Source organism: Trachurus japonicus, chromosome 22 (genome assembly GCF_045865225.1).
Source record: "Trachurus japonicus isolate A0001 chromosome 22, Traja_1.0".
NCBI classification, from domain to species: domain Eukaryota; kingdom Metazoa; phylum Chordata; class Actinopteri; order Carangiformes; family Carangidae; genus Trachurus; species Trachurus japonicus.
This window is the reverse complement of record NC_140928.1, coordinates 9,327,221-9,347,905: the sequence shown is the minus strand read 5'-3', so window position 1 is coordinate 9,347,905 and position 20,685 is coordinate 9,327,221. Positions and strand designations below refer to the sequence as shown.

The window sequence follows — 20,685 nt, the reverse complement described above, 5'->3', positions numbered from 1 at the left end:
TTACTGCGGTGAGTAATGACAGGTTGAAAAAGCCACTGGATTTGGGCTTCTATGGTTTGTGTCAACATTCAACCCTCAGTAAGTTTGATGTGGTTTCTGCGCCAACTTTACCCAAACAACAGGAGAAAAAAAAAAAAGTGATTCTGACGATCAGCACCTACAGAGAGCGGCGCACCTCTGCAACGACCACCGGCCTCATACCTGTCGTAAGTAGCCACCATGAAGTTCAGCAGCAGCCCGATGGACTGTTCCACATTGATCTGGTGAGTGGTGGGCAGCCGCTTGTTGAGCTGGTAGTAGATGGAAGACAGGATAGTCTCCAGCCGCGACACATTGATCTCAGCATTGTGGTCTAATGTGTTGAGCCCATTGTCACGAAAGGCTTCGATCATGTTCCAGACATCCACCAGATGAACTGTGAAGAGGAGGGGACGGCGATCAATTCAGGGGGAAACGTTTCTATTGGTTACACGGTGTCATAACAGCTGGAAACAGGGGAAATCTTCAAGAATCTACATGCTCTTACGGTTGCATCTCTTCTGCACAAACCGGAGTTTGCAGGCAGTCCGGTAAGTCGACAGTCTGATAACATCGAAGTTTTGAGCTCCTAAAAAAACAAACACACAGAAAATCTCAATATATTTCACACTAAATGCTCTCAGATGAGTGCTTGAACGCAATAAAACAAAATGAAACACCTTACAAACCCAATCGGGCTTTACTGAAGGCACATTGAAACACTATCGCTGCCTCTGTGTGGGAGGAATTACAATGTACGTGTGAGGGACCACGCATCTCCTGTGCAACTTCAAGCCAGTCAGAGAATTACATGAGCCGGTGCTGACTGTGAATAGTGAAAAGAGATTTCTCTCAGTTGACTCCACTCACTCATTTCCATGAAGAGCTGTCTCTTCTCCACCATGGCCTTGCCTCGTTTACTGCCTTCCTCGATCATTCTGTGGCACATCAAACAGCAGAGAGCATGCAGTGCTCACTATTCAGACAGCAGCATGGTAATAAATGCAACACACAGCTCCTTATCAGTGTCCAAAAAATCACTCAGACCCCATGCAACTGAGCGGGATTTGCAAACACATCATGCATGCGTAGCTGAAGAGAAAGCTTTCAGGAGGAAAGAAGTGATAACCTAAACCTCATAAATTAACATTTGGAGGGTCTGGACTTCATGGATGCATTATTTCATCAGTGGAAGTATACAGATAAGTGATCTCTAATGTGGTCATGCTAAGTGGCTGAAATGCACAGATGAGCTCCTGAACATGAGTGTAGCAACAGGATACAACATGTTCTTCCGTCTTTATTATCTGCCCTCTCTATCAAGGACTGTGTTAGTCATCCCACTAGCCTTGTCAGATAGATTGTGTGGCTTTTGTTAGGGCTGTTTGCAGATGATGGACGGCACGGGTACACCTTAATTCAATGAAAATGAAAACCTATATAGCGGAGCAATGACCGGTCTGAATTGCCATTTTGTAGATGGAGATGTGGGGCAGCAGTTTAAGCCAGAGAAATACGAGAAGTAAATGTTACATTTTGCAAAGTTAAAGTGTCTCCGATTGCGTGAATTTTGACGCCGTTGTACTAAACTAACGTGAAAATCAAGAGAGAGAAAACAAACGCCTTTCTCTGCTTCAAACCTAGTAATTGGTTGGAAAGTGTTGGAACTAAAACTTAATAACACTGATGTCCACAAAGACTTTAATCTTTGGGTTCAGGTACGGTAGAAGAACAAAGAAACAAGGAGAAAATTCAAGCTACTGAATTTGAACTTTGTGTTGACGTCTTCCTTAGATGTACCGTTTCCAAAAGGATGCCTCTTCTGTTTTGTTTGAACTTAATACGTACACTTGTGGAAACAAATTCTCTTTGAAACCATCTTTATTTTTTATTATTCATTCTCTCTGTCTACTGTTTTCAAAAAGAGTCATCGGGGCTTTTAATGGTCTAGTGTGAGTCATTTCTACAGAGTAGGTGTCATTTCTTCTTGAACAATAGACACTTTAATTTGAAAGGGATACCCTCAGTTGCACTAAAGCAGTGATATTACCCTGTTATTCGTATGAAATGAAGATATTTCATTGTATAATCAATACATAAGTGGCATAAATTTGTTACGTAATGTGCAGGGAGTGGTAACTTTAACACAATGAATACACTATCTCTTACCCTGCGAGTTATAACTTCAAGATTGTATATACAGTACAGTAAAATAAGTATTTACCTGTCACTGGCTGAATGTCAAACAAAGTGAAGCCTTTAACGTCGACCCTGTGAGGAAAAAGACAAATTAAGAGTTAGTCGGGTGTCATTCAACCTCATATTAGTAATATTATGAGAGCCCACTGACAAAATGTGGCTGACTTTTAAATAAGTAATTAACACCTCCCCTCCCTCCCTCCTTCAAGGACTTCATTAACTCTCAATTTGTGCTTTTGTTTCCCGTCTCTCTCCTGCTGTAGAGATATTGGTGAACTGGCTGGGGAACACTCCAGCGCCTGTGGTCTGTGCAAATGATAATTCTCCATGACATCCCGCTCAGCAGTGACTGCATCCTGTGGGCTAATGACACCGACTGAGCTGCAAAGGACCCACTTAATGATGATGGACACGGAGCACATTACGGTTGGCCCAATGACTGATGAGCTCTGGGTGTCTCGGGGAGCCTTGGACCAAGGATCCGAGCACCTGAAACATGTCTGGATCACATGCATGATCACAGGGTACACAGTGTGTGTGTGTGTGTGTGTGTGTGTGTGGGTCTGCTGACCAACAGAGCGTAAGCAAAGAAACCAAGGTTCTGCTACCCTCAGGAAGTCAGCAGACAAGGAGGCTTTCTCTAGGTTTTTCTTTGCTTTTTTGCATCATGTCTTGTATTACAGATCCTCCTCTTCTCACACTGATCTCTAGTGTTATGACAAAGCCTCTTTCCACTCTCTAAACTTGCGGCTCTGGCTTGTGTTGTTGGGCGGCTCTTATTCCTGCTTACAGGCACCGGCAAGGGTCTTTGAAGGGGTGTCCTCCACTCAGGTGCTGTGTTATCTAAGTAAGCCTTTCATTCATTTATCAGCTGAAATGACAGGCCTGTAACTTATGATCATTGTTTCATTAGTGGATAATTGTTTTTGAATGGCAATCAACATTATCCAGAGCTCAAGGTGACATTTTCAAATGTCTTGTTCTGTCCATACAGCAACTACAGATCCAAATCCAGATAAATTCAATTTGCTGATGATATATAAAACAAATCACTCATTGTTGTTGAGAAAAAGAAGCCAGAGAAAGTTTTAAATCACAAATTGGTAATCAAAATAGTTGCCTATCAACTGATTGATGAATTGACTCGTTGTTTCGGCTCTGGTTCTGATGACTTAATTTCACAACCAGCAGATTAGGCCGCATTTTAAGGTCAAAACAAGCTATTTTAGGGCTTTAAAAACTATACAGTGTGGCTCTTTGTAGCTAAATAGGCAATTCATGGCTCTAACCCAGGCTGGATTACGGGTTCAAAAGGCAGTTGGGGAAAACTTTGTCCTAATTGCATATTGAAAGGGGTCCTAACCAGGGCAACACAAACTGTGTCCGAGTTTTTGAACAGGCGATAAGTCAAGAGGAGCACCATGTGCACCGTTGAAGGGTAAAGGCTAGAAAACATTTGCTATGCAGTGGGAGACCCATAGACACATGTCAGCAAAACAACACAATGGTTCATTGTAAATATTCAGCCTGTGAAGTAACTGCAGAAATTCATGAGTAGGCAACTCAGGCCTTTTCTCTGGTAGGCAATGTGAGCAGCAGCAAATGACAGTTTGGTGGGTGCATTAATCATATCATGAAAGATAAGAAGAAAAAGGCACAAGTTCTTAATAATTCATGGACAAGATGAATTCACAGATGAGAGCACATTCAAAGGCACAGAGCAGAATCGGTGCCATAAAGGTCTGACTTCACGGGCTTTAGCTGCACGCACATAATCAGAAGCTCCTGCTGATTGTGATCATCATTACAGGCCTGTAAAGGTGCATTTTACTGTAACCGCACCTTCAGCCTCGAGGTAATGACAACATCCTTTGACGGGAGTCAACATAAGGACTCGGTTACTGCAGTATCTCCCTTCCGCTGACATCATACACTTCTCCGTTTTGTACGAGCCTCGATTCTCGCACCGAGCAACCCTGCAAAACCTTCAAAAAATCACTCCTGAAGCGACGGCAGAGCACAAACGCAGCCATATTGCTGATTTAACTGCCTATTTACCTTATTTCCGCAATGGCAACGGTGTGTCGTGATGCCCAGATTTTTTTATTTGGACGAGAAACAATGGCAAACCTGCATCTGTTCATTTCTCACTGTTGTCTCGACAGTCGAATAAGAGGTAGTATCGCCTGTGACAGGCAACTGGCCTTTACCGGAGGAAAAATCACGCAGGTTGCGTTTAGAGCATCATCATCATCATCACCACCATCATCATCATCATCGGCAGCGGCAGCAGCATCAGCATCAGATGGGGAGGATAAGTGGTCCAGGGTGAATTAAGGAGGATATTTCCTCCGTGATTCACCGCCGCACTCTCACCTTTGACGAATCCACGCGTGTGTCCGCCGACGTTACAGCTGTCCGAGCGATGAGAAGCGACTCGGACCATCCATCGTCATATTTCAAGCTCCTCTCCCCGTTTCATCCGACTTCAGTGTTGGGAACTGCGGTGGTTGTAGCCGCACATAGAGACGTACGAGCGCCCCGCTCCGCTCGGCATCATCAGCGACCCAGCGGCAGAGGACGGCAGAGCAGAGCAGAGCAGAGCAGAGCAGAGCGCAGGCAGGATCCGAGATGCCATGCGCGGCCACCTACTACACTTTACGCATGTGCGCACGCACGCTGGTTAAAGGCGCGCTACTACTATTGCTGCTGTTACTCTGAATTATGATCCTGTGCTGGCTGGGCATAGTAGAGTGGAGATGAAACGCAGAAGAAACACAGATTGAATTGAATTTAAAGGGGCACAGCAGCGCTTTAATGCTGCGTCTTTATAAAGGCAGGGGACTCACGGGACAGACATTAAAAAAAAAAGAAGAAAAAAAAGGTGGTTATAGAAGTGAGAGGCTGACTTTTACACTGGATCCTACAATTCCCACAATGCAATTCGGTAGCAGTACCCCCCCGCCCCCCGTTCAAAATTGATCTCCTCACAGTTATTCAACAAAGCTGCAAGTCCCTGTAGGCTTATACTGTGATCAGTTTATTTTATTTCAAATCATATGCAGCCTATGTATAATCCATCTGTTAGGTGCCTGACATGGCAGATGGCTCTATAGCTACTATAATACCCAGGAGGCTCGCTGAGGCAGGAACACATTTAAAATAGTTCAGTGTTGCAAATGTGTTGCAGTTGATACACTGATCAAAAAGTAAATTCATTTATGTTGCATATTTTCATCACTACAGCATCACCTGACATTCTCTTAAGGAAATAGTCACTTTCAAAACCAGATGCATTTTATATAGAAAGTCTTCAGACCCCTTCTTCTACTTCACATTTTGCGACGCTTCAGCCTCATGCTAAAATTAAAAAAAAGAAGTCCCCCTCTTAGTTTGGCTGTGTACCCAGCTCTACATACAGCCAGATTTCCTTTAAGAATTGGCCACTGTGCTACTGGGAACCTTCAATGCAGCAGAATATTTTTGTAGTTTCCTCAGATCTGTGCCTTGAAACAACCCCTGTCTCTGAGCTCCGCGGGCAGCTCCTTTGGCTGAAACATGACAGAATATGGAAAAAAAAAAAACTGAGGGGGGCTGAAGACTTTCTGAACGCACTGTATCAAACGCCCCCCATGTCTCCTAAAAGGTCACTTCTTTTAAATTTCACACCTCCATAATTCAGGTTTTTGTTGTCTTTAAAATTTAACATTTCAAGATGAATAGACCATGGTTATTTCAAACATTGAAAATCTCTCCACGGATGACTTTATTCTCCTGTTTCCATAAACTTCAAGTGGCACTTCCACAGTCCTGTGCGAGATAAGCGAAGACAAAGATGCACACAAAATAGTACTCTTTTCATTATTTATTCATAATAGTCTATAACTTTTGATAAAATACACTTTGTTTACAAGTTCTGATTACTATATTACATTCACCCGGAGTTTAAATGGAGACAAAATGACACAGACATATCAAACAAATTCATCTAGTGACAAACTGTGACATTAAAAAAAAATGGTGGTGATCGCCCATGACAACTTTTCCCATCGCCAATTCTCTGTGAACTGCTCCTCTAAACGCACGCGCACGCGCACACACACACACACAAACACACACACAAACTGACACACACACAACGGGTAACTTCAGTGACAGTGGGGGACTGCTGCATGACTCGTGTTTCAGTCATCATTAACAAAGATTTCAGCTGCCTTTTGGGTTGTGATTGAATGTATGTTTGTGGTAACATTTTTTTTTTTTTTTTTTTTGCAGTGCAGTCCAGTCCCCGACTCTACGTGAGTAAATACAGCCTGTTAACATCACATTCAAAGACCTAAATGTTTATGGGGGCAAATCAAATTCTTGTTGACAGAATCAAATCCTACGTAGTAACACCAGATTCAGTGAAACAACTACACTAAATATGTGGAAACCTCTTCAAATCTAGCCCTCTACTTAAAACCAATTTTCCACAAGACATTGCCCCCCCATTTTTTCAATAACAAATATATTATTTTTAATTTACTTGGGATTAATCAACAGATCTAAAAAAAAAAAAATGCTGATTTTAAAACATGTTTGTGTTTTGATTGAGTAATGACACAAGTGTAGACAACTAGAAGGATACACACATTAGACAACATCTCTATGGAAAAATATAAATGAATGGATCATTTGAAAAACCTGGGCCATACAGAGTATTAGCTACCTGGGCAATTTGAATTACAAAAGTCAAGTTATTGTACGTATTGTAAGGTACGGTGGTCTGCCCGGTCTGAACAAAATTATAGGACAAAAATGGACAGCCAATACATTATTATAGTAAATACCCTGTTGATTTGTCAAAACAATTAGCAAATAGATTTTTCTATATTAAAATATATTAATTAAAATATATTACTTTGATTAATTAGTCAGACATTAAAAACAAGTTCTGATTTTTTTTTTTCTTAAGGTGACTTTGGCATATTACCTTTGAGATAATTGCTATAAAACAGGCCTACACTGCACCTCCAGGAGACTTCAAAATAGAAATTATCCATGTTTATTTGCATTCAGTATGAGCACCCGAAAAAGCCTACTGATGTAGCACCTCTCACTGGCCTTTTTGCATGTTAATATGTGGTAAAAACAAGTACTAAAATTGTGTTAACATCATCATAAAAGCACTCACAAGGTTGTAACAACACTGTGTTGACACCACAAATGTTGCACATCACATACACTCTTTGTACAGTATATAAAGATGATTCAGTATTATGTTGTGCTTACAAAACTTTATATACCACATCACTATGGAGGAAAAAGGCCATTTTGAAGTGAAGTGTCACAGCTGGCAGGTGATCGGTGTCATATTGTACCTCCAAATTGTTTTTGTAAAATCTTGAGCATGCTGTGCTGAATCATTACATGATCCAGCATTTAGCGTTTTACCATAATTTACTGTTCTTCCACAGTAAAAATCATTTTTTGTAATAAAGAGCTGGACATGCTCAAGCACGGTGTGCTGCACGGATAAAATAAAAATAAAATTTCTACATCTAGGCATATATCATATATGAGCAAATATTTACAGTGAAAAAACACACAGCCGTGAGTGTTTTGTTTTCCTTTAACGTTGCCTCTGCTGATCTATCTATACAGATATACAAGCACGAGAAACCCCACTTCAAGGGAGACGATATTTACAAACCGGCTTTTTGGAAACAAAACGCAGGTTCAAACAGTAGGAAGTGAGTTTAGACCTTAACCTGGAATGGAGAAGATCTTCATTTTCTAAAAAGGAACATAAAGGCATATTTTATATATATATAACAAGTGATTCTTCTTTTCCCTGTGTTTGAACTTAAGTGCTGTACACAGCTACTACCATATCTCCAGGTGGTTTTCAAGTGCTTCGTCCTTAGTCAAAAGAATGATGTGATGTGCATTTCTCACGAGTTGATTTTAATAAAGTATCATTCAAAATTCCTTTTATATTCTCTTTCTAAAACTATACAGGTTTTTCTAGTTCTTAAATCTGAGTGTGTTCAGTAATAAATGTACAGTTTTTATATAAAATAGTTACTGTAAGTTGCACTTCCCTGCCATGCGAGCATAAATGCCAAATAGGAGGTACTCTACAACCAATGATTATCATAAGCGCCCTTTTTTTTTTGCCTATAAACCATGACTGATTAGGCCCAATAATAAAAAGTGTCAGTCTACAACACAAGTCATTATACTCTACAAAAATAGCAACATTCATTTTCCCTCCGTTTTTAAAAACTACACACACACACACACACACACACTCTTCTCGCACACACACACACATATATATATTTAAAAAAATATATAACACTAATCCTAGCTGAGTGCAAACATTGCCAGATTTTATATTTGTGACACATCTGACAGCCTACTGATCTGATTGAAAACTGATTGACATTTCTACCAAACAATTGCACAAAACAATTGTTCTTAGACGTCGGTGAAACACAAGACCATCCAGTGTAAATCTTTGCCTTTCCAACAGCGACCACACACACGCAGGCTGCTGTTTTGTCGTCTGGAGCGTGGCTGCAGTGCTTCACGCCGCTCTGCGTTGATCCTAAAATGACCTGCTCCTGCTTTGTGCCTTGATTCAAAACAGATCAAACCGCAAAAAAAAATCTTCTGGTTATTATTGATTTCGTATCATCGTACCACTAAGCATGAGACGCACAGTTTCGAGGGGCCGATGCAGTCGTCGTGGCAAAAGGCTCCGCACCCTTTGCACATGATCATGGCCTTCAGTCGGCAGTAGCATTTAGACTGGACGTCCTCCATGTTGGAGCCCTCGATGAACGACTGTTCGGGCGAGGGCTCGCCTTGGTTACCGTGGTCTAAAGAGTGGCCGGCAGGTATGGTGGTGACGGTCACCGAGAAAGACATGACGCTCCCGTGGACACCGCCGGCGTCGGCCTCTGACGAGGACGTGGAGGAGACGGTGCCTGCAGTGCTGTGGTTCAAAGCGTGAGGTACGGACATGCTGATGGTGCCGCCGAAGCACGACGCCACCACAGGTTCCTGATTATCGAGCGTTCTCTGGGTGGGGAAGGCAGACGGCCGCTGGTGACTGGCGTCCACTGGGGTAAGATATGGCTCGGAGTTTCCTTGATTACTATTGCAGAGTTCGAGGTGCCTTCGGTTCGACTGAGAAAAAGGGCTGGCGTCTTTGGCTGTCGCGCTGCTGTTGTTGTTATCGCCACCAGCTGCACTGTCCTCTGATCCAGGCTCAGTCTTTATGTTGGCGCAGTGCTGAAAACTTGCTGCTTCCTCAGACTTGGGGAACGAGTGTCCCTGCCGCTCTGTTGTTGGACCCCCAGAAACGGGAGAGAAAACTTTCCTGGCTGGTTCCTCTTCCTTAGCCACATCTTCTCCTTCTATGTTTTCCCTTTTTAAACCAAACACCGACGTGTTTGCGATGGCAGACTGGTGCAGTCTCTTGCTCTCTGGTCCTCGGCCGTATGTGGACACATTCAGCAGGTAATGTCCTGTCATGGCGGGTCTGGGCGTCCTCTTGCGACTCAGAAAGCCTACGCAGATCCTGGATTGGTCCTGATGCTCTTCTGCGTGCATCATTTGATGGACTTTGTACTGAGGGTGCTGAGGACCCAGACTGCCATAAGGCTGACTCTGCTGGACTTTCCTCTGCATCAGCGCCTGCAGGATCTGTTCCTGAGTCTCCTTGTCAGGAAGTTCTCTGTGATGTTTCGAGTACTCTGAGAAAACTCCAGCTCGTCCCGCTGTGTTGAACTGGTGGGCCGCCTGTCTATCAGCCCTGTGCTCAGCGGAGTTTGACGTCTTCCCCTTGCTACCAGAGGGTGCGTTTGACAACTTCACTTCCACCTTGGACAACGGCTTCGGGAGGATTTGCTCCAGCGGAACCTCTTTGCCCTGCAGAAGCTGCGTGACCAGCGGGTTGTTAGCAGGGATGCAGGAGCTGGTCCTGGTTGATGATCCAGTTAGAGAAGGGTTTTCCTGTCCCTTCAGAGTGTGCACAGATGAAGATGAAGACTGTGTTGAGGAGTTTGAACTCTTCAGAACGCTGTGGTGTCCTGCACCAACAGTACTCGCCGTATTACCTTTCTGCGTGTCATCGGGTTTGCTTGAATGAGACGTCTGAGACCCGTTTAGGCTAATCTGACCAAAGGAGTCAAGTGGGCAAGAAGGTGTGCTGTTCTGAGTGCTGCTGCTGCTGCTGCTGCTGCTGGTGGTTGCTAACCTGGTTGTTGCCTGTGGGGATGTTGGACTGGGGCTGGGTGACGGCCGAGTCTGCTCACCACTGCCTCCTCCTGGTCCTGGTCCCGACACCGCTCCCTTAGATGCAGATGATACTGCTGCGGCCGCGGCTCGCTGTGCTCGGGCGAGCTGAGCTTTGGCTTTGATGTCTGCCAGAGTGCGAGCACCTGTGCGGCCTGGGCTACTCAGCGGGGTGGGCAGGGGAGTCCTGGGTGACACTTGGCTGGGAGACACAGGAACTGGAAGAATTCGTGACACTGGTATCTGCAAAGTGAAAAGAGACAAATGGTAGAGGTTTATTGGTAGGAATGCTTCTGATAAACGAGAAAAAAACATCCACAACCAGCGGTTTCTCCACAATATAGCAAGAGGTGACATATTTGTGTCTTGTTATCGCTGTCTCACAGCTACAAAACCCTGCTGCAAGAAAGTATCTGGGATTTACAGAGGTATCTTAGACTGTTTGGAACATTGTGATCACAGAAATCAATGCTGGAGACATGGATTATGCTGCAGGAGAGGTGAGGGAAATTTCTGCACATTTTTTGCCACGACTCTGGGTTGCAATCAACACTAGCTACTGGAAATCCAAGCTGACAGCAGCCGCTGCTCTCTCGCAAAGAAGCAAGCTAAAGAAGTTGTCAGAGGCACTTTTCAAGCCTACAAGTGGTTAGCTTTTGATTCTCTAAAAGACAGACAGATCAGAGGAGAGTTTTAACAATGTTACCTTGAGTGGGGGAACCCTCTGATTTGTTGTTTGTGTTGGTGTAGCAGGGCTGGAGATGGATGATGCTGGCGGGGACACCGAAGAGACTGAAGACACCGAGGAAACCGACGACACCCGGGGTCTTTTCTCTGGTGTCAGTTCTCCCTCCGTCTCACTGAGAGATTTTCTTTTCAGGGGCTCCGAGGGGCCACCAGGCTCAGCGGTGACCTCTTCACTCTCCTTGGCAGGCTTAACCACGGACGCGGGCTGATCCTCTTTTAAATCTGAACTGGCCTTTGGTGGAGGGTTCTTCTTTACAGGTGACTGGGGGAGTTCAGGTTTTTCCTCCTTCACCTCCTTGTTACGCTCCTTAGCAGGCGGCGGACCTGCTGCACCTCGTTCGGTTCGCCTCTCCACCTCCGGTGTTCGGACCGCAGGTGTCGGCTCAGCGTGTTGTGCCGCCGTGTTCAACCTGCGATCCTCGTTGTATTGCGAGCGTCGCGTCTTCATGGGCTCCATGGTGAAGGCCGGCTCTTTGTGAGCAGCCGGTGCCTTCAGAGGTTCGTGCGATGATGATGATGTCTGTGCCGGCTTTACGTCTCTAGCAGCGGCATCAGTTTGGCTGCTGTCCTTTGTGCCCTTGGTTTCCTCTGGCGCTTGAGTGGCAGGTCCTGTCTGAGGACGGGGAGACTGGGGCCTGACAGACTCCTGATTCAGATCAGCCTTTGTCAGCTCTTTGGATTCCTCGTAGCTGAGCCCAGAACTGGAGAAAAAGGAGAGTGAAGACAGAAAAAGAAATTAACCCTCTGAAACAACTGTTTTCTAAAAGGAACCTGGAGATTTATAAAACACTGAGCTTTGAAACTGTTTTAGTTTGTTGCACCATTTTATACATTAAAAATGATGGTTTAGTAATTTAGTATTTTTCAAATGAAAGTTAGAAAAGTTCCCCTGCATTTGTGGACACTTTGACAAGTCAAGCTGACCTGCAGTTACACAAAGATGTGAATGTGTATCTTTTTGAAATGAATAAAACCTATTCACTTGCTGAGTAATGAGTGGCCTTGCAGTGCAAGATGGTGTATGAGAAAAGGGGGAGTGTGGTAACTAGCAATAGCACATTTAGTCTCCTACATCTCACCCAGACTTACTTACTGCAATTTAATACACATCTAGATACTTCTGCAGGTCCACTCATTTTGAATTAGTCACGTCTTGAAGCAATTTGATGTTGCTGGATACAAAAATGCGATCCAATGTTGTGAACAGTTCCATGGTAACGTGATATACTCTATGGATACAACATATGTTTCCAAAAAGAAATCAGGGCAGGTATTCATCTACTCCTGTAATGTGAGAGGGAGCGGAGGGTGGTGTTTAGATCCTACTTACAATCTCATTCAACTCAAAATAATCCTTTCAAACATGCTACTGTTTACATAACTATGGGTGGCTGAAATTAGAAATTCTTGTTAATGATATAAAGGAAAAAATTGGGGCATGATTACTATTCTTCTGTTTTTAGCTCCCATAAAAAGAGGAATTTAATTTGAGAAGAACTGCCTTTTGGAAAATATGAAAAATCAATCATGAAGAACAACCTACTTTTCACCATAGTAGTTCTCAAAGAAGGCCTCTTTCCAGTGCTCAACTTTCTTTTCCTTCTCAACTTCTTGGCGCATTCGTAGCTGCAGCTCAGGAGTGAACTCCCCTGTAAAGAAAAAGATGTTACATAATTTAAAAAGGAGAAAATTTGCACTGTAAATGTTCTGTGTACCGTATTCACACTGGACCTTGGTGACATAAGTGTCTTTTTTGAATGTTAAGTGAATGCTGTTTTGAGTTGGAAGCGGTTGTACTAACCCTCAGCCAGTCTCTCCTTCCAAGACTGTGCTGCTGATGTAAAGAACTCATTGTTTAAGGCAGAACTAGTGACCTTGAGAAGGCCGTCCATGCAAGCCTGCAGAGAGGAGGCGGAGGGTTGTGAATTATATCATCATAACGACAATCACTGCAGCAGCACATCAACAGACATCACTAAGTACAGTTTTTAAAGACCTTCTTACTGTTTCATGGAATATCTTAACTTCTCAAATGGTTATCAACAGAAATCAAAAGCAGCAATGTTACATTCTATAAAGTTGACACTACAGTATGTAAAAAAACTAAAATGAAAGTATGTATAATTTTAGAGCCACCTGCCGGTCAACTTCGGGCAGAAGTTTGAGCAGCCTCTGCTGGCAGTCCGGGGGCAGGACTGAGAAGGTGTGCTTGTTGATGATCGCCCGCAGGTTGGTGTTCACCAGAATAGAGTCTGGAGTCTCCACGTCGATTTTACACTTGGTACGTTTTATCTGCCCTGCAATACAAAACAAGAAAGACGAGTCCAGTGGTGCAGAATAATCCTGTGTTGCAGCTGACATCTTGAGCAATTTACTTGCAAATGTAAGCATACAATCTGTTTTACTTCTCCTTTTCTGCTCATGTAGAATAATTTCACTTGCTCCTTGACATCTAGAAATAATGAGTTTATCCCCTCTAGGTACAAGCAAGCAGGCACTGTGAGTTTGCGCAAACCTGTGATTTTATGTAAGACAACTATGGGTGTCTATGGCAAAGAGGAATACATGATAGACTTATACAGCACAGACAGCACTTTATGTTAGGACTGCTTTGGCATTAGTTTTGCGATTTTCATGTTTTCTTTGTCAAAAATAGGAAAAATCTACAACGTCACAACAACAACAATGTTGTCTTACAGTTTTCAAGCCACTCTAAATTCAAGCAGATGCCTGACTTACCTGCGTTGAGGCGACCTGCCCTCTGAGAGACCTTCCTGGGTACGACTTGATGGCATGAGTCTGTTTGGACAGAGGAAGAGGAGCAGACAAAAAGCTCTGAGAAATTGCAGGACAGGAGAGCTGCCTGCTTCGATTTCCACACTGTTACAGCCAAACGTATGAGTCATGTTGGAATAATGAAAACATTTTGTTGTCTACTTCTGAAACCGCCTGCTAACTGACGAGGACAATGACTGAAAACTGCAGCAATGTCAGGCTTTATTTTCAAAACTGTGCATGATATCATGCTATTAAACCTAGTAAAATATAGAAACAGAATGAAATAAGCACTCAGTCCCTCATCTTATTATGACAATATAATAGCTGCCACCTACCAGTTTTTGTAGTAATGTTGTCAGCCATATCTTTAATGGTTTTTAGAAGCAGTCTGGGACTGGAGGTGGTTGGCATCCCCCCCTGTCTGCGCTGGTTTCTCTGCTGCTGCTGCTTCAAGGCCTGAAAACAAGTAAAATAAGGAAGGAAAAACAAGCCAGAAGCATGAGAAAAGAGTGTGAACGCGTGTAACCCTCTGTTTCCTTGCAACTACTCCACCAGGGCCACTTGCCTGGTTAAATAACAGCTAAATAACAGCAGAGCAATGAAACATAGGTTGCATAACACCAGCATAAATCACCTCCTTGTTGTAAAACCGTCAAGAAGTCTGATAACCTCAGAAACACAATATCAACAGCTTAAAGAAACAATCTGGGACAGTCTGCACAGCCCTCTTTGTTTGATATGATTGAAACAGAGAAGGAAAACACACAATAGGCCCCTCAACACTATTATTTAAGCCAAATTGTCATCTTCTAGAGTTGCCCCCGCCTGATAAATGAATACAAATTGGTCTTACAGAGCAGAAAAGTTCCACACCAGCACAGATGGAGTGAATTACAATCTGTGCAATCAAGTGAAATCTAATTAAATTGAACACAAAAGGCACAAAGCAGCCAATAGGAAAATGTTGAACGCGTGGATTATGAGAACATTTATTCTGTAAAACCAGCTATAGGCATTCTTCCCTGACGCCTCATTGTTTTTAAATAATCAGCACAAGATGTTGAACAGACAGGGAATGGACGGATAATGAGCGCCTGCTGGAACACCAACATGGGTTATATACATGTTTACTCAACACATGTCAGCACAAGTATTATTACATGCATTGGATTCATGCCTGACAAATCACTGTGACATGAAATACATGAAAACATTATGATATCTAAAAAGGATGTCTTCATGTTGAAAACCTGACTTCTGCCCAGTCCCAGGAAGTTAAGACTTAGCCTCTCAACCTACGAGGCTGCATCTGAACTGATGATCTAAATGTGAAATAACCTGAAGTTGTGTTTCCTGAAGTTGACAGATGCATTATTTGAGATGTTACTGATAGTTTTTTTTTTGTCATTTTAATTTTTATTGAATTAAAAAAAAAAAACATCAATAAGTACAGGGTTAATGATATAGGTGTTGGTTCTGTTTCTGGCATAGACATCTTCTAACATGTCATATAAAGAAGCAAATCAAAACAAGTATATCACATACAGTATAAGAAACCCAGGCCATAAAATGAAAGAAGGGTGTGCTGCATTTAGTCTCTGGTTCCAGAGTTTTCATCAGTTTTTGTGTAGTTCCAAAAAAGTTCCCAAGAGCTCGTCCCGCCCTTACGTGTTGCCTTTCAGTCTATTAGTTAGTGATTGTTGATGTAGTTATTGCAGCTTCCCTCTTACAACTGAGTAAACAATTAATATTGTTAGTGGTTGCCATCCTTTTGTTCAGTAGTTCACAAAAGAGCCTTGAACAGCTTTATTATCACTGCTGACTGATAAGTGCTTTCATTTGCCATTAAATCACCTGTAACAGTCAACTATCTGATTAAGTGGAAATCCTTTGTTCGGGAGAATGAAGCGTTGAAAGGCTCGCCTCTGGTACTTACACTCTGTTTTGCGGTAGTGTGAGGCTGCAGGGATTTTTATGGGTGTGTGTGAGTATGAGGGTGTGGCAGGAACTCCTTCAACAGTTATTATGTGTGCTGCTTACACAGATAGTTAATACACTAACTCCATCAATTTGAACGCATTAAAATTTTTTTTTGAAAAAATAAAAAATAAAAATTCTCCCATACCTGTTTCAATGCTTTCTTGCTGTGCTTCTGCGAGGGAGAGATGAGCTTACTGGTGGGGACAGAAGGCGACGAACATCGAGGCTGCGGAGACGACGGCTGTGACTGCAGCTTGGAGGGAACTACGAGAAGCACAGAACAGATGTTACAAAATACACTTCCTGAGGGTGGTGTACAGACTTTATCACATCATGCTTTTGTTTTGACGAAACTGAAACCAACACGGTGCACAAAGGAGCAGATTGCATTACCTTGCTAAAATATCATATTACTAAAAAAGGACTGAACATCTCAATAGGACGATTGTTCAGAACGATCCCCTCCCCTTCACCTGTGAGCTGTTTATTTCAAATGAAACATCTTCTCTACATACCGCAGCATTTCCACTGGTTGCCTCCTTTGCATCTGACTTTGTGGTTCTTTGCATTGATTAGTTCAAAAATAGAACAATATTGGAGTCCTCCCACTTGCTTGGCAGTTTCTAACTTGTGCATAATCAGGAAGTGGTCACGGGTCATACTGAAAAAATACAGTTTCCTGTTTTAACAGTCACTTAAAATATTCAAGTGGCAGAGAAAAATAATGAGAGTCAGTGAGAGGCCAAAATAATTGGTGCTTGACGAAAAGCCCTTTCTCCAAACTTGCGCTGCAATCAGGCACAATCAGGTGTGCAGTTTGCAATATAGCAATGATTTGACCCCCGCAGCAAGACACAAGAGCAAGAACTGCTGTGATGCCATAATCATGCGCAGCCTGCAGCTCTTCGGCTAACAGTTGACGCCATACGTTATGGGCACAGCATGTTTTTAAAAGATTAAAAAACCCACCTTTTGCTATCATCATGTTTGATGCTCGGTGTATTCCAGGAAATATTTTTGCGATGAGTTGGTGTAATTTATGTTTGCGAGGAAGCCACTTTCCCTCAACTTGCCTCATCTACTGCTACTTCAGCTGGTTTCCTGCGTTTCCGCTATGACTTTTAATAACGGTTGAGAAGGGGCGTCAACTCTTGTTGGCATAATAGAGCTTGGTAACCAATCAACGAAAATCTACTCATGTACACAGCTATTACCCCCCTACGCCTTGAGTCATTATCTATTGAGGCTCAGTGGGGCATCTGTCTCTTTTAATGAGTCTACCTGCATGACTGTTGAACATCAGTGCACAATCCCGCAACAAGAGGTACATTACTTTGATAATGACAATAAAGTTGTTCTTGGAATCAGGAATTTAAATAGACATTTAGACATTTTCAATAGTCTACAATAAAAAGTAGACAAGCATATAATTATGCTATTATGAATATTGAATGGTGACTGATGTGCAAATTGTGATTAATGATGCTGTGTACAGTCCACAATACCTCTCCGCATCCATCGTCCTCTCCTGCCCTCTTGAGTCATGGCGTTGCCGTTGTTTTCTGTGCTTCTGGAGTCAGAGAGATTGTCACTGCTGTCCTCAGAGTCATCCTCAGACAGCTCTTTCGCCACATCTGATATATCCTTCTGCATAAAGGAAATAGATCACACATATTTTCGTGTATTATTTTCATGTGATGGATAAAGCAAAGTAAAAGACAGGTAGAAACATATAGAGCTAAACTCTGTGACGAATACAATCACCTCAAGAATACAAACTTAAGAGAGTAAAATGAAATTAGCAAAAGAACCACACTGTGTCTAAGTAACTAACCTTTAATGTGTAGACTCCCATTCTGCCTGGGACTTTGTAGAAGATGCCCTCCTCGCCACGAGAGTTTGTGTGCAGCATTGCATTTAGACACGCCAATGGCGAGGTTCCACTGAATCATGAGAGAAAAACACAAATTAGACATCTGTTCCCGTGCCAATCAGACAGTTGGGAGAAAGACGCAAAGAAGGGTAAAAGCTGGTCTGATATCTGTAGAGAGATTTGCTATCATGCATCAGGAGGACATGTGTGAGTTCAGTTCAGATTCACAACAGTATAGCTGTGAGAGGATCTGCAAGTTCTACATGGAAAAAGTTGCATAAAATCATCAAAGGCTGATCTAATCATTGTAAGGGGCTGATGTTCTCAGATTTAACTGCTCTGACAAACACGTCTGTTGCATAAAAATCTTGATTCATTCTGTCAAACTGCATCTCAGTCATGCAAGAGATCTAGATGTGTGAGATTATTTTTTGTACATTAAAATTAGTAATACGGTTGAATTAGAGAAAACCTACACCTAAGTAGTATAATTTAGTAAATTAAACTACTTAGATTTACAAATATTGCTGGCTAAAATCTGACAGTTACTTAGTGTTATTAACTTACATTGCTTCCCATCTATATAGAAAAAAATACAGCATTAGCAATCATGATTTATTTTGTTAGCACGTCAGATATTTTATAATACTATATAATACAATGAATGAATAGAATATTTTTATGCAACAGGTGGCTCTAGCACATCCATGTATAGATATGAATGTGGGTCTAATATCTTTATGCAACTGAACCTAGGACATGTTATTGTTAATAACATGCAAAGGTAAAACCAAACAAAGTGGCATTGCAGTGAGTTTGTTAAGGTAAGGGTTGGGGGCTAGCTTTGTCTTACCTTCTGGATGAGAACAGTGACAATGAAACAAAAAGAAACGAAACAATTATTAATTGAATAAAAATAATTGAGACTATGTGATCAAAAGAAAGCGAAGTACACAAACAATCAGTAACAGAGGGAGGACACGTAGTTCACTCTCTCTCTGTCTCGTGAAAATGTCTCCTAACATAAGGGACGTATGCTGTAGTGAAGATATGATGACACCAGGAAAGTATTTACCTTATTTCTTTAAGCCTTTCTCTTTGGATCACCTGCAAGATCTCTTTATGGCTCATAGGCGTGTTTGGGTATTTCTCCAAAACCTACAATAACAAAACATCATGATCAAACACAGGGTGGACTGGTGGTTTCCATAAAACACGATGGGGTCTACTTCAGCTGAGGGCTGAGCCTTCACATACTGAGGCTTTCTGACAAATTCCTATTCCCCTGACTGTTTAAGAGCAGGATGTGATGCTCAGAATAATCATCACCACAAATCTTTTACAAACATTGCGGCTTTTCCACTGTATTAGATTTAGATTGAGATATTCCATGATGCTGATCCGCTCTCTGGGATGAATGCACATAGAGAAAAATGCTGAAAATAAACAACAGGCGGTTAACTACTGAGCTGTGATTTTCTCATGGTAAGGGGGGGGGGGGGTACAGTCATTCTAGGAAACACTGCCATTATGTTAAGATAATATAAACTGGGAATGCAGCAAAATCACACACACTTTATTATGACCTGTGAGAAAATATGTCAACAACAACACCTCACACTGTAGAAACTTTTCCTCTATCACATCATCGTTAAAATCATTTAGTGTCAATCTAACAATAATGCTTTCACTTTGCTTCCAGCTTGTTTATCTTTTATGAAGACTGCTCATATTATTTTGTAACAACAACCTGAGCTAAAGGACTTTATGCGTGTTTAGGAGTAACGTTACTATTAGTTTACAACGTATGGAGTCAACTACATCGTGAATTATACATTAAAAGGTAGTTAACAGAAATGAGCTACTAAATGTATTCATAGCTGATATCCTCTGTAACAGTATCGTTACACTTTCATTATGAAATAGTTGCTGGGAATTTTATATTTAGTACTCATTAGCATGCTAGGCTAGGCAGCTAGCTACGCCGTTATTAGCATGTAGCGGATTTACTAACATGGCCATCTGTTGTGTACTTCTGAAGGTAACAACTTTGAGAGACATGTGAACACTGCACATTTCACTGTGTGTTTTTTTCTTTACTACCAAAACGTGGTTATCAAATAAACTTTGTCGAACTGAGAGTTAAGTTGCATTGGCTAGTATGAGCTAGCGTGCTAACACGGCTAGCGCGCAACACTGACGTGACTACTTCACTGTTACTTCGGACCTTGTCATACATGTCACCCGCACACGCCAGACACAACACAACACAGCACGCAGAGGTTGTTTTTTCTCTCTCGCTAGCATGCTTGGGTGCGCACAGCTCAGGTTAATTTAGCTGCTTCGGTGCTAAACAGTGACGGGACACGCCAGAGCCAGACAGCTAAGTGACAGCGGCTCTCAAATTTGTCTCCCCCCCGTCAACACAGGCCTTGCGCGGCGTACGCAACATTTCGTCTTCCCCAGCAGGTCATGAACTCATCAACACAGTTGTACAAGTGGGAGCGTTCAAGGAAAAACAACCACAACAAACGGGAACGTAATAACGCTCAAAAATACCGTTTTAGCGGCTTCCGCCCACGTCCTCCCCTTCTTTTTCTTCTGTCTCTCCTTCATTGTGGATGTCTTGTTGCAGAGTAGTGTTGATGAATTTGTCTGTTTTGGTTGAAATGTTGCTTTAGTTACCGCGTAAGATCCACTCCGTCTGCCATGTTGGACTTACTGTAAAGAGTCATGTGACTCCGAAAGAAGGAAACGTCATCTTACTGTATATAGCTGTCATTTCAAAGTCCAGGCTTCCC

General features: G+C 42.4%; 2 protein-coding genes across 11 annotated transcripts in view; both read right to left on the bottom strand.

The window, feature by feature from the left end:
* dtnbb (dystrobrevin, beta b) overlaps positions 1–4,827 on the bottom strand; it is a 32,893-nt gene extending 28,066 nt beyond the window's left edge. For 6 of the 9 annotated variants that reach the window (XM_085766832.1, XM_085766836.1, XM_085766840.1 and 3 more), the window contains exons 1-5: positions 4,594–4,801; positions 2,243–2,289; positions 889–956; positions 527–607; positions 202–415 (exon numbers count right to left, since the gene is read on the bottom strand). In XM_085766832.1, coding sequence (XP_085622958.1) covers positions 202–415; positions 527–607; positions 889–955 — 362 coding nt within the window. In that variant the 5' untranslated portion in view covers position 956; positions 2,243–2,289; positions 4,594–4,801. Of the gene's footprint in view, positions 1–201; positions 416–526; positions 608–888; positions 957–2,242; positions 2,290–4,275; positions 4,411–4,593 lie in introns of those variants that run through there. The other 3 variants (XM_085766838.1, XM_085766837.1, XM_085766833.1) reach the window with 3 other exon arrangements.
* Positions 4,828–6,898: 2,071 nt separating this feature from the next.
* asxl2 (ASXL transcriptional regulator 2) lies at positions 6,899–20,638 on the bottom strand. 2 transcript variants are annotated; one of them, XM_085768488.1, is made up of 12 exons: positions 20,444–20,638; positions 18,960–19,042; positions 17,846–17,954; positions 17,517–17,658; positions 16,157–16,275; positions 14,367–14,487; positions 13,993–14,052; positions 13,390–13,550; positions 13,055–13,151; positions 12,797–12,902; positions 11,213–11,954; positions 6,899–10,749 (listed from the first exon to the last, which is right to left on the bottom strand). In XM_085768488.1, exons 1-12 carry the CDS (start codon positions 20,498–20,500, stop codon positions 8,899–8,901), a joined length of 3,648 nt encoding a protein of 1,215 aa, XP_085624614.1. In that variant the 5' UTR covers positions 20,501–20,638; the 3' UTR covers positions 6,899–8,898. The 2 variants fall into 2 exon arrangements, with proteins under 2 accessions (XP_085624614.1, XP_085624615.1); XM_085768489.1 differs by lacking the exons at positions 17,517–17,658; positions 17,846–17,954; positions 18,960–19,042; positions 20,444–20,638 and adding an exon at positions 16,981–17,225.
* Positions 20,639–20,685: the final 47 nt, after the last annotated feature.

What these genes read in the sequence shown, in the direction of transcription:
- asxl2 (XM_085768488.1), bottom strand. Translation starts at nt 20,500, where the DNA reads ATGAAGGAGAGACAGAAGAAAAAGAAGGGGAGGACGTGGGCGGAAGCC. An exon ending in GGCAGGTCGCCTCAACGCAG is followed by an intron (nt 13,551 to 13,992) that starts GTAAGTCAGGCA and finishes TTTGTATTGCAG; the next exon opens with GGCAGATAAAACGTACCAAG. An exon ending in GAGAACTACTATGGTGAAAA is followed by an intron (nt 11,955 to 12,796) that starts GTAGGTTGTTCT and finishes CTTTTTCTCCAG; the next exon opens with TTCTGGGCTCAGCTACGAGG.